Here is a 13,659-nt window from a genome sequence, read left to right as displayed (position 1 = left end):
ATGGAAAGGAAATCCAAAAAAGAGGATGTATATGGAAGCAAAGTGAAGGTCTGATTCACTTTGCTGTACACAGATACTAACCCAATGTTGTAAAACAGCTCTACTCCAATAAAAATTAATCAAAAGCATCATAATCCTCATGACTACCCTATAAGTGTCATTGTAAACTTCATTTTGGAAATGGAGAAACTAAGGCAAGATGGGTTAAGGAACTTGCATTCTGAAATCCCAGCTGCTGAACACCAGAGTTGGGCTCTGCTCTAACACCCTGGGCTCCGAGCTCAGGCTCTTGGCTGGTACCTGTCCTCCAAGGCCAAACCTTTACCCGTGTCCTCTTGTCTCCTGTTGTCGGCAGCTTTGCAGTGAGCGCCCTGAACATTAGTTTTAGTTCTCATCAATTAGTATTTTCTTGTAGGGCCATTTCTCTAAATGAATTTTTGAGTTGAGAGGTAAGCATATTTTAAATTAAGTATTTTGTAATTTTTAAAAAATTACCTTTAGTTCAAAAAAGTAAGAAAAAATCCTTTTGAGTGTACTGAAAATGTGTCCCCATGAGGTTTTTTTAATTCAACATACAGTAAAAAGTATCCAATTTAATTATATGGTCCAGTGTTTTGACAAATGTATACATATGTAAACCCATGTAACCACAACCACAATCAAGAAATAGAATATTTCCAGCAACCCTAGAAGTTTCCTTGTGCCCACTTGCACATCCTGCAAGCTTTGAGAACTGATTCCTTTTACCTGAAGTGCTCTGTTTAGAGAGATAGACTCTTTGGAAACAGGCCATCTCATTCCCAAATGAACTATCTCCAGGTAGAAATTAATTTTTGTAATTGTCTGCCTTCTTTTCTGCTAGAATCCATGTCAGAAAGCATGGACTTGAAGCTGTCAATATTAAAACTGCTTTCACTAGGTGAGTTGAAGGCATGCATCCACTGGGCTCTTGACACCAGGCCTAAATTTCTCCTGTTTCATGGCCACGCCTACCACAAGCATGTGTATATTTGGCTTTCATTTTTATATAGAAACACTTAAATAGCTATAATGCCTGTTTCCCTGGAGGAGTGTTGTATATCTGTCCAAAAGATGGGAAATTTCAGTTGTTGAATGGTCAGGAAATGTCACTTTTAATCCAAGTATAAAAATAAATTCTATAGACATGATCAACTAAACTCGTGTGTAATTATGGAATATTATAACTTTAAATGGTCATCTATGTACAAGAAAACTAAAAGCCAAAATTAAGTGAAATGGCTGGTACAAGGCCCTGCTATTTAAGGAATAGTTGGGATACTGTTGGGGATATATCCAGAAGAAAAACTGTAAATTCAGAAAGATACATGCATCCCAAATGTTCATTGCAGCACTGCTTACAATGGAAGCAACCTAGGTATCCATCGACAGATGGATGGGTAAAGAAGATGTGGTACATATGTACAAAGGAATACCACTCAGCAATAAAAAAGAGTGAAATAATGCCAAATGCAGCAACCTGGATGGACCTAGAGATGATCACACTAAGTGAAGTTAGACAGACAAATATTGTATGATGCCAATCATAGGTGGAATCTAATTTTGAAAATGATGTAAATGAACTTATTTACAAAACAGAAACAGATTTCAAAAACAAACTTCTCAGGTCTGCGCGGAGCGCTGGGGGCCGGCGGCGGCGGCGGTTACGGCACTGCGTCTGAGGGAGCGGACTCTGCGCAGCAGCCCAAGGGCCCGGCGGTCTGGCAGGCACAGAAATGGAACAAGAACCCCAAGATGGAGAGCCTATTGAAATTAAGATCATCAAGGAAACATACAAGAAAGCCTTTGTATTTGTTAATAAAGGACTGAATACAGATGAATTAGGTCAAAAGGAAGAAGCAAAGAACTACTATAAGCAAGGAATAGGACACCTGCTTAGAGGAATCAGCATTTCATCAACAGATCCTGAATACACAGGTCCTGAGTGGGAATCTGCTAGGCAGATGCAACAGAAAATGAAAGAAACGCTGCAGAATGTACGTACCAGGTTGGAAATTCTGGAGAAGGGTCTTGCCACTTCTCTACGGAATGATCTTCAGGAGGTGCCCAAGTTGTATCCAGAATTTCCGCCTAAAGACATGTCTGAAAAGTCACCAGAGCCTCAGTGCTTTAGTTCACTTCCTCAACACGGTGAAGTAAATGAAAGCACTTCAGCTGCAAGCGCGGAGTCAAGTAGTCCACCTGCTGCTCTGTCCTTGCCGTGTCAGAGTCATCCTTCCGAAGCGCCTCCTGCTTACACTCCTCAGGCTGCTGAGGGCCACTACACTGTATCCTATGGGACAGAGTCTGGGGAGTTCTCGTCAGTCGGGGAGAACTTCTACAGGAATCACTCTCAGCCACCACCTCTTGAGACCTTAGGGCTGGATGCAGATGAGTTGATTTTGATACCAAACGGAGTACAGATTTTCTTTGTAAATCCCGCAGGGGAGGTTAGTGCACCTTCATATCCTGGGTACCTTCGAATCGTGAGGTTCTTGGATAATTCTCTTGATACCTTTCTAAATCGTCCTCCTGGATTTCTCCAGGTTTGTGACTGGTTGTATCCTCTAGTTCCTGATAGGTCTCCAGTTCTTAAATGTACTGTAGGTGCCTACATGTTTCCTGATACGATGTTACAAGCATCAGGATGCTTTGTTGGGGTCGTTTTGTCATCTGAATTACCAGAAGATGACAGAGAACTCTTCGAGGATCTGTTAAGACAAATGTCTGACCTTCGGCTCCAGACCAACTGGGACCGGGCAGAAGGAGAAAATGAATTCCAGATCCCTGGAAGATCAGGATCTGCCTCTGACCAGTTGAAGGAAGCCAGTGGCACTGATGTGAGACAGCTGGACCCAGGCAGTAAGGATGTGCGTCATAAGGGAAAACGAGGGAAAAAGACCAAAGGTACTTCAAGTGAAGAAGTTAATCTGAGTCACATTGTACCCTGTGAGCCAGTTTCAGAAGAAAGAGCAAAGGAGTTACCTGAGTGGAGTGAGAAAGTGGCTCACAACATTTTGTCAGGTGCTTCCTGGGTGAGTTGGGGTTTGGTCAAAGGTGCTGAGTTTACTGGCAAAGCCATCCAGAAAGGAGCATCTAAACTCCGAGAACGGATTCAACCAGAAGAAAAGCCTGTGGAAGTTAGTCCAGCTGTGACCAAGGGACTTTATATGGCAAAGCAGGCGACTGGAGGAGCAGCCAAAGTCAGTCAGTTTCTGGTTGACGGAGTTTGTACTGTGGCAAACTGTGTTGGAAAGGAATTAGCTCCACACGTCAAGAAGCACGGAAGCAAACTTGTTCCAGAATCTCTTAAGAAAGACCGAAATGGAAAGTCTACCCTGGATGGTGCTATGGTTGTAGCAGCAAGTAGTGTTCAAGGATTCTCAACTGTCTGGCAAGGATTGGAATGTGCAGCTAAATGCATTGTTAACAATGTTTCAGCAGAAACTGTACAAACTGTCAGATACAAATATGGGCATACTGCGGGAGAAGCTACGCACAACGCAGTAGATTCTGCCATCAATGTTGGTGTAACTGCCTATAATATTGACAACATTGGCATCAAAGCAATGGTGAAGAAAACTGCAAAACAAACAGGACACACACTGCTTGAGGACTATAAAATCATTGATAATTCTAAGGGGGAAAATCAAGGAGGAGGAGCAAGTGCAGACATAAAAGGGGAGAAAGATGAGCAGAAAGAGGGACCAGAGAAGAACGGGGCAAAGAAGAAAGATAAGTGATGGAAGTGCTGTGCATTGCCTATACCAAAGCCTTACAGACGGATGCAGTTTTGTTAAATAGGCTAATGTGGTAATCCTCACAGGTTAACCAGGATTTTTAAAGTGTATTCATTCCTAGAAAGTGACTATTTCACAAGCTTTATGTCATGTATTCTACTTCTGCGGAAAAGAATCAGTATTCTTGCATCTGATCTTTAGAAATATAGTTAACATTCTCTGTGAATTTATTTTTTTCTAAATGTGGCTAAAATATTTTTGCAGTTAAGACTGATAATAGATGTGCTATAAACTTCATTAAACCTAATGGTAATCTATTTTTGTATTTGCTGTCTTTCAGAAAGTGAAGTAGGAAATTATTATATTCACATATACATAAAATTGGCACTTCGTAACCTTAGTTCTAAGTCATGTGTACTGGGAAGGAATGACTTAAAATGTTGTTTCCTCTTTTTGCACTAATTGTGGATTTTTTTTAGGGTGCTTGTCAGAATTGTCAGTATGTAAGCTAAACAAAAACTGTGATCCTAAATGAAAAGAATTCTTGCATAACATTTAAATGACTTTTTCAAAACAAGGAATAGACTAATCATGAAAATTAAAATGAGTTTCTATAAAATAATTTGGTAGCTTATCTCTTTGTTAGAAAATGGGACAGTTTTTTATTTTAAAAGAATACAAACAGATTTTTAAGTCTTCTAGAATTAAGTCTTCTAGATTTATACTGTTACTGATCTATTAGGAACCTAGGAAATTTGGGACTGTGGTTGGTATTGTAACAATTTAAAGTGATTATTATCAGCTTAATTGGACAAAAATGTAATCACTTCATTGTAAGTTTTTCCCAAAGGCTAAAATTTAGTGAAAACTAAAATATAAACAGTTGAGTTAATGAATGGTAAATAATTTTTATTTTGGGATTCAGTCATTAAAATTGTATATACTAAAAAGCCAATGAATTAAATTATTAGAAAGGTTTTATTAATAGTTCAGATAATTCAGGATTTAAGCATTTATCCATCATGGATGGCATAACGGTGTCCACTTTGGCAGAAGATAGGATATTCACAGACCTGTAAGCTACAAACATGTAATTAAAATAGCTAATGGCATTTTATTTTTGTTTCTTGATTTTAAAAGATTGGCATTTGTTTTCATACTATAGTCCATTCTGATATTTATGAACCTCCAATTGCTATTTACTTTATTAGACTTTATTTGAAACTAGAGTGCACTTTGTGAATAAACTGTCTTTGATTTACGTGGCCTCAAATGTATTCATGGGCTTGTATTTCAGGAACACAGAATTGGAGCCTTTTCCTAGGGCCAAGGATAATGTTCTATTTGAAATGGAAATAAAGTTGAATTAGTAAATAAAAAAAAAAAAAAAAAAAAAAAAACAAAAACAAAAACAAACTTCTGGTTATGAAAAGGGAACTGTCAGGGGAAGGGAAAAATTAGGAGCTTGGGATTAACATACGTACACTACTATGTATAAAATAATTAACAAGGAACTACTGTATAGCACAGGGAACTCTACTCAATATTCTATAATGACCTATATGGGTAAAGAATCTAAAAAAGAATGAAGATATGCATATGTATTAATACAATTGAAGTACTTTGCTGTATGCCCCAAACTAACACAACAATGTAAATCAACTATACTTCAGTAAAATAACAGGAAAAAAGAGAAGTTGGGGTAAAAAGCTTTTCTAATGGGATAAACTGCCTCTTCTTCTCACACCCCAGCCTGCCAGCCCCATCTCATGTTCTTTTCATGGGTATTGTGCTGCCATTCCATATTGGCATTCCTCAGGTATGACAGTTTCCAGACAAAAATGACAAGTATTGTGTTCACCACACTACGAGGAAGTTCTCCTGGCCCTCATTCTGCACTGTCGCTCAGATATCACTTGCAAATCAGCCTCATTGGACCCATTGTCATACTGATCTGCTGTGACACACACCTCCTCAGGGCTTCCCTTGTGGTTCAGCTGGTGAAGAATCTGCTAGCAATGCGGGAGACCTGGGTTACAACACGGGTCAGAACTGCAGAAAACAGGTAGGACACTTCTCTGCAAAACCGAACTCTGGCTGCCAGTCGCCACAGAATGGTTCCACCTAGTTACCAGTTAGAAAGGAAGCTACTGCATGCTTTCTGGGACATTTCCTTCTGATCACGTGGGGAGTCCCACAAAACAGTTTGAGCTCTATAACCTTGAAAACTAGTGACTTTTTAATTGAAAAACAAAGCATGTCTTTTTTAAAATAATAATAAAATATTAAATAAGTACAATGAAAACTGTCCCCAATATTTAAAGATTGATTCTCACTGTTAATATTTTGATGTATACTTCCCCAAACTTTTGAAAATAATAAGAATAAAATATTAAAATTTTTTAATTTTTAAATTAAAAAAATAAGATGTTAAATAAATACAATGAAAATTGTCCCCAATATTTAAAGATTGACTCTTACTATTAATATTTTGATGTATACCTCCCCTTTTTGAAAATAATAACAATAAAATATTAAATAAATACAATGAAAATTGTCTCCAGTATGTAAAGATTGACTCTCACTACTAATATTTTGATGTATACTTCCCCAAACTTTTTGAAAATAATAATAATAAAATATTAAAATTTTTTAATTTTTAAATTTAAAAATAATAAGATATTGAATAAATACAATGAAAATTGTCCCCAATATTTAAAGATTGACTCTCACTATTAATATTTTGATGTATACTTCCCCAAACTTAAAATTTCAAGTATTTACTAGTTTAGTTTTCATAGCACAATCAATACATAAGCAACATTTCTTCCTATTAGACATAGTACTGTATATTGATCAATGGCACAGACCCAAGATTACCTGGTTACCATCTAGGATCTGCCAATTACTAGTTGTGTGACCGTGAGTAAGTTAATCTTCCTGTGCTTCAACTTCCTCATCTGTAACGTAGAGATAATTTTAGTGCTTGCTTCCTAGGGTTGTGGCCAGAAGGAGACAAATTAATATATGTAAACTATTTAGTAGCAAATGACATATTATCACTGCAACATCATTGTAACTGAATTTATTTCTAGGGCAGGAATAGAGACACAGACATGGAGAATGAACTGTGGACGGGGCTGGGGAGGGAGGGTGGGATGAACTGAGACAGTAGCACTGACATACGTACCCTGCCTGCATAAAATAGAGAGCAAGTGGAAAACTGCTGCATAGTTCAGTGCCCTGTGATGACCTAGAGGGGTGGAATGGGACAGGTGGGAGGGAGGCTAGGAAGGGAGGGGACGTATGTATACTTATGGCTGATTGTCCTATGGCAGAAACCAACACAACATTGTAAAGCAATTATCCTTCAATTAGAAAATTTGTAAAGAACCAATATCATCATGACTATAAAACCAATGTAGATTCACTGAACATCCCCCTTGCTCACCATCTCCCCAGTTCCAACCCCCTCTGCAGGGATGATCCAGATTAGACTCACAGCAAAGAACCCAACCTTCCCAGTGGTGTGATCTCTAAGGATAAATTTATGAGCGAGTTCTGGCTCCCACTAGAATTAAGAGGATTAAGAGCAGGAAACACTTTGAGCATCTTAAGGATGCTTTGTGAATGGAGTGGAAGTAGAGAGGGGCAGGAATTGTTGGGCCGAAGCGAAATGGTTTCTCCAATGGAGAAAGTGACTGACTGTAAAACTGCCCTGTTTCTTCTGCAGGTTTAGGTTGGAAAAAGCAAATGATCTCAGCGCTGCCCTGGCCAGTCTTGACTGTTGTTGCCAAGACTGGGTACCATGGTCTTTACACACTCCTACAACGACTTGTCACAGTTTGTACCTTTATCTGCATAATTAGGGACAGTAAAGTCAGACCGTCCTCTCTTCCATCTCAGAGATTTTTGTCCTCCGAGACTCAGCCTCAAACATCTTCCTCCTTGTTCCTCGCTTCGAGTTGTAGGATTTGTCATCCTCCCTGACTGTGGGCTACTTTCCTCCCCGTGGCTGGAGACGTCACTTCTTGACAGTTCACAGTTTCTCACCTTGCGCTTCTCATCATGCTTGGAGAAGGAAGATCTCTTTGTACTTAGATCAAATTCTGGGCAAGGCGGGTCTGCACTGGGTCAGGTGCGAGGCCCCTGAAGTCATCAGCTAAGGATGCTGGGGCTGGTGGGGAGCACGTCCCCCAGCGGGGGTCGGAGCCGGCGGGACTGTGCTCCCTCAGTGATGGTAGGGGCCGAGCACCTCCGCCACGACCCTTCCTTAGTTTCCTTCTGCTCCCTGCCCTGCGTCCCCTCAGTTTCATTACTCAGTGCATGCTGTGGGTGTGACTTCTGCTCTCGTCTGCCTTCGGCGCCATCTGCTCCTGCCTCTCTCCTTTGATGTCATGATACAGATGGCAAGACCACACTGGGAAGTGGCACTTAGTTCAATATGGCAGCTCTGGCTCCGGCCCGCCCGCCCCTGCCTCGGTGCTGTTGGTGAGCAATCCAGCTCATGTGAAAGTCTAATAATGGAATCACCCTTACATTTAGATTTAGCCTCTGAAATCCCATTATAAACGACTGGAACTAGATGCACTCCTTCCAAAATATGCATCTTCTACAATAGGAGCGGATATCTAGGATTGTTTAAAAGGTAATCCAATTGATTTTTTAAGGAATCATGACGACTTGCTATTAACAGCCCAGGAAAGTTCAGGAATACTGTTCCTGTTATAAACAATGGAAAGTATCTTACAAATATGCTTGTTAATTTGACCATGTAGGTGTCAGAGCTAATCAGTCAACAGCTACAGCTAATGCAGGGAAGAAGAAAAATTAATATTCATTAGACTCTTGTTTACACTTCTGTTGTCAAGGTTAATCAGTTTGCTTTAAGCACAACATTTCACTCTTATTAAAGTCATTAGTACCCTTCAGTACATAAAGAACACTTGGGTTCACTAGTGTTTGATTTACACATCACACACATTGCAAAGGGAGCCATCCTTAGGCCATATTTTTCTGGGATGTAGACATAAATCTTTTTTAGATCAATCAATTATTATTCTTCACAATAGAATAATGGTTTAAAAAAATGGAACTAAAATTTAGGTATTTGGTCATATCTCAGTTGCAGAAGCTAGCAACAGTTCCACTTTTCAGCTTCAACACATGCGCTACATAGACTCAAATCAAAGCACTCTCTACCAGCGCTAGCAATGCAAAAAGGAAAATTTGGCATCTTGTTTACCCTGGTGTCAGAAATGATCACTGTAAACAACTGTGATTAAAGTTTTTTTTTTTTTTTTTTTTTTTTTTACTAAAGAATAGTAAACATAGCTTGTATTCCATGGTTGTAATCTTATCAGGGGCTTCCCTGGTGACTCAGTGGTAAAGAATCCACCTGCAATTCAGGAGATGCAGGTTTAATCCCTGGGCTGGGAAGGTCCCTGGAGAAGGAAATGATGACCCACTCCAGTATTCCTGCCTGGAAAATCCCATGGGCAAAGGAGCCTGGCAGGCTACAGTCCATGGGTTCAAAGAAGAGTCAGACATGACTTAGCGACTAAACAACAACAAATCTTATCAGAGGATTCACTTTTCCCATTTCAAATCGGAAACGGCTCTTTTTAGTAATTTTTCACACCCCTCCAAATGTGGAGCTCGTAATCTGATGGATATCTCAGCCGGACATCATTCTGGTTTACTTCTTAACAGCAGTTTGCACAGGAGACGTGAACCTGGGAAAAATTCTCTCTGCTCTTAATCCCATGGAGAAAGCTGATAGACGTCATGTTATATGGATCTCAGCTTTCACCTGTGCTTCCTTAGTGCTTAGCTCCAGAAATAGGAATTATGATGATTTACTCAGCAAAGACTCATCCTGACACCCAGGTCCTTCGAACTCTGAAGCCTGCTCAGGATGCATCAGCGTGAGTCTCAGACTCCATGGAAACAGTCTGTTCTCTACGCTGGCGATGGAGCTGTGTTGTTTTCCCTTTTTTTCCATCCTGTGTCCCAATGACTAGGATGCTCTGGAGGAAATGCCCCTTAGCAATAAGAAGTAGCACAAACAATACTTCCTCTGTATCCAAGTTTACACGTTTTCATCACAGTGAATATGGAGGGGCCTCAGAAGACAAAGATTTGTTTCAGTAACTGCTGTAAGAGGACTGAATATTAATTATTCTCAAACTAAAAAGTTGTTTTTAGCATATTGCTTCTAGGACTTAATATATTTCTACAGTAGGAGAGTTCATTCATTCTTTGGTGGGGCCATTTGCCATCCATTCTGGTAGTTGTTTTGTTTTTTTCCTGAAAAACTAAATAAGATGAAAACTTAAGTTCCTCAGCCATAGTTAAGTATTTAGTATCCACAGGGGCTGGTGGCCACTCTATTGAATGGTACCAGAAGATAATACTCCTGTCATCTCAAAAACCTTTATTGGACAATGTTAATATAAAACTTAGGTAGTCCTCATCAATCACAAAAATGATCTATTCTTCAATCATTTCAGAGATTTTCATTTGTTTTGATGAGCAAAAATCTTTTGTATGTCCTATATGATAAAAAAATAAATTTAAAGCAAAACAAAACCCGGTCCAACAAAATAACTGCAAATTATTTAATATCCATTTTTTAAAAAATCAAACTCCCTGTTTAAAGAATAAGCAAGCAAACAAATAACAAACTTTTGGATTCAAATTGGGAAGAATATCAGTTATATACTTTCGAAGTGTAAGCTGTATGAAGCGAATAAGCTAATAAATAAGTATATGGACCCTCTTTTTTTGTGAGGATTTGAAGATGTAAAATACATAGACATCATTGATGCAACACAATAGTGCCTTGTTAAAAGCAACTATAGCCACTTTTCTAATCTTACCCTCAGAATTCACAATAAGGACTCCTGAAATCATTAGTAAGCACAGAAAATTGCCTAATTGACTGACAAGGAATCCTCTTTCAGGTTCAGTTTGTCAAAAATGCACCAATACTAGTTAGCCTAACATCTTGACCACATTTATTGTGTCAAATTATATAAAAATCCTTAGAGTACTCTTTTTCAGGAGATTGAGATTGCCTAAGAAGGAATACAAAAACCCAAATAATCATGAAACGTTATCATGAACCCCTGGAACTCCTGCTTCACACCAGGTCACCCTTTGGAACACTGGTGATGCCTCCAGACTTTAACGGCACAGAAGTTGTTGGGATTTTAATGAGGACAGATTTAAAAAGGAAGCCTAGTGACTTCTCCGCTGGTCCAGTGGTTAAGGCTCCACACTTTCAATGGAGGGAAGGTGGGTCTGACCCCTGATTGGGGAACTAAGATCCCACCTGCTACAGGGCAACTAAGCCCGTGTGCCTCAACTATTGAGCTCACAAGCTCTGGGTCCCTGAGCTCCAACTAGAGAGAAGCCTGCATGCCCCAGTGAAGATACTCCACACACCACAGCGATGGCCAGATGCAGAAAGTAAATAAATATGTTTTAAACGTAAATGGATTCATGCTTACAGTTTCTTCTGAAATCTGATGTAAAGAATTGAGTCCATGGCTAATCTCAGGGTGATTAGGTATTCATGGAGAGCTAGTGAAATTCTTTAAGATTAGATTTTAGAAGTAATGGGTTATGGGAAACAGAAAGTCCAGACCTTAGAGACTAATTTTGATTCTTATGTAAACAGAGGGGATCAGGAGAACATTTGGGTGTTGGGAAAACACCCAAAAGGTTTGGCTAGAAATAAAATCCTTCTATTCTCCCCTGTTGGAAAGGAGCTAAGACTGACTGATCAGAGGGAATCTGTAGCTACAATAGATCTTTATTTTTCTCTTCTCTTCCTTCCACCTGGTCACTGGCTCCAACACAGCTCTCAGTTCTAATCACGGTATTTATTCCTATGTCATATGTGTTCTGGGCATATTAGCAGTTATAATGTACAAAAATAACTGGTTCGACTGAGTGTTGTGGTAAATGGTTTGATATGCACTTAAGAAATTTTCAATGTACTATTTATTGGTTGATCAGGACATAACCCCATTATAAGTCAAGGAAGATCCTTATATTCATACACACAAAAAATGGCATCCATGTTGCCTTTTGTGACCACATGGATGAACCTTGAGGGCACTGTGGTAAGTGAAAAACTCAGGAAGAGAAAAACAAATATTAAATGCTCTCATTTATATGTGGAAAATAAAAAACCTGAATCATCCAGGGAACTGTGTGCAATATTCTGTAATAACTTTTATGGCAAAAGAATCTGAAAAAGAATGGATACATATATCTGTATAATTGAATCAATTTGCTGCACATCTGAAACTAACACAATTGTAAATCAACTATGCGTGCTAAGTCACTTCAGTTTTGATGCTTCATCCCACCACACCCTGTCCCAGGGCAGTGAAAAGTGTGTGAAAGTGTTGGCTGCTCTGTCGGGTCCAAATCTTTGCAACCCCATGGACTGTAGCCTGCCAGGCTCCTCGGTCCAACGGATTCTCCAGGCAAGAGCACAGGAGTGGGCTGTTCCCTTCTCCAGGGGATCTTCCCAACCTAAGGATCGAACCCATGTCTCCCGAGGCTCCTGCATTGCAAGCAGATTTTTTTTTACCCCTGAGCCTCCAGGGAAGCCCCATAGGCAAATATAAAATCAAAATTACATTAAAATTTTTTTTTCTAAAAAGCTGAATCATAGAAATAAAGAGCAGAATGATGGCTGTCAAGGGTATGAGAGAGAAATGAGGATGTGAGAGAAATGAGAGATGTTGTCAGGGGTGGATACTTTCAGTTATGAGATGAATGGGCTCTGGGCACCTAATGTACTGGCTAATGGTTATAGTTCACACAGTATCATATGCTTCAAAGTTGCTCAGAGGTGTTCTTAAATGTTCTCACCACCAAAAAGAAACAGTAATTGTGTGACAAGATGGGGGAATTAATGACCCTTCTTGCTGTAATCAATTTGCAATATTTACATGTGTGTATTAAACCTATACTGTGTTACATGTTAACTGTATCTTAATAAAGCTGGAAAAAGAAGAATTCTACATTATCCCACATATGCATATGATAGGAAATGATGAAAGGAGATACTTCTTCCATGACTCTTTTAATTGTCTAAAATTAGTCATTATCTAGATATTGGAAGATCAGAGGGAAGTTGGAGAAGTAATAAATCTTAACACGAGTCAACGTGAGAGCAAGTAAAAGCTCACAGAATTCCAGCCTGCATTCATGGATGTGTTCCAAATGTGATGACTGATGTCCACACTAGTCATACTATGGAGGGGCTGTACTTGCTCCAAGATCCCAAAAAGACAAAGATTTTTTTTTGGTGGTGCCATGCAGCATGTGGGGTCTTAGTTCTCCAACCGGGAATTAAATAGGAACACCTGCAGTGGAAGCTGAGTCCTAATCATTGGATCACCAGGTAAGTCCCAAGAATCTCAAAGGAGAGAAACAGAGAACAAGCTGACTCTATTTAGCAGAAGGCGGAACCTGAACATTTTGATTCAGGGGACTGGAGGAGAAGTTTTTGTTCTGTATCATTCTGTATCATTCTGAGTCAGGGTTCTGCCCTCTGCTCTCTGCGATACCTCTCAGGATATTCATCTTCCTGTTTCAAGTCATTTGTGAAATTTGAGGCTAATAAACCCTATGCACTCATCAGTCAGGATGACCATGCCTTCAGGTGACTGAAGAGCCAGCTAACCTGGCCTCAGTCCGTAAAGGCATCGCCTGTTAACACAGGAAAAAAAAACCTGCTGGTGAAGGTGAGTGGTTCTTGGGCTACCCCAGCAGTTTCCCCCCATCCAAGTACTAATCAGGCCTGACCCTGCTTAGCTTCCAAGATCAGTCAAGATTGGCCACGTTCATGGTGGTATGGCTGTAGACCCCAGGAGCT

General features: G+C 39.7%; 1 protein-coding gene across 1 annotated transcript; it reads left to right on the top strand.

Moving 5' to 3' along the window:
* The first annotated feature begins 1,648 nt into the window (after nucleotides 1-1,648).
* Nucleotides 1,649-5,019, top strand: LOC139031186 (spartin). Its single transcript, XM_070455272.1, has one exon. It carries the CDS (start codon nucleotides 1,755-1,757, stop codon nucleotides 3,759-3,761), a length of 2,007 nt encoding a protein of 668 aa, XP_070311373.1. The 5' UTR covers nucleotides 1,649-1,754; the 3' UTR covers nucleotides 3,762-5,019.
* The last annotated feature ends 8,640 nt before the right edge of the window (nucleotides 5,020-13,659 follow it).

The sequence above is a fragment of the Odocoileus virginianus genome, chromosome 26, assembly GCF_023699985.2.
Source record: "Odocoileus virginianus isolate 20LAN1187 ecotype Illinois chromosome 26, Ovbor_1.2, whole genome shotgun sequence".
Lineage (NCBI taxonomy): Eukaryota > Metazoa > Chordata > Mammalia > Artiodactyla > Cervidae > Odocoileus > Odocoileus virginianus.
Note: the sequence above shows the minus strand (reverse complement) of the source record. Positions and strands in the feature narration are given on the sequence as shown.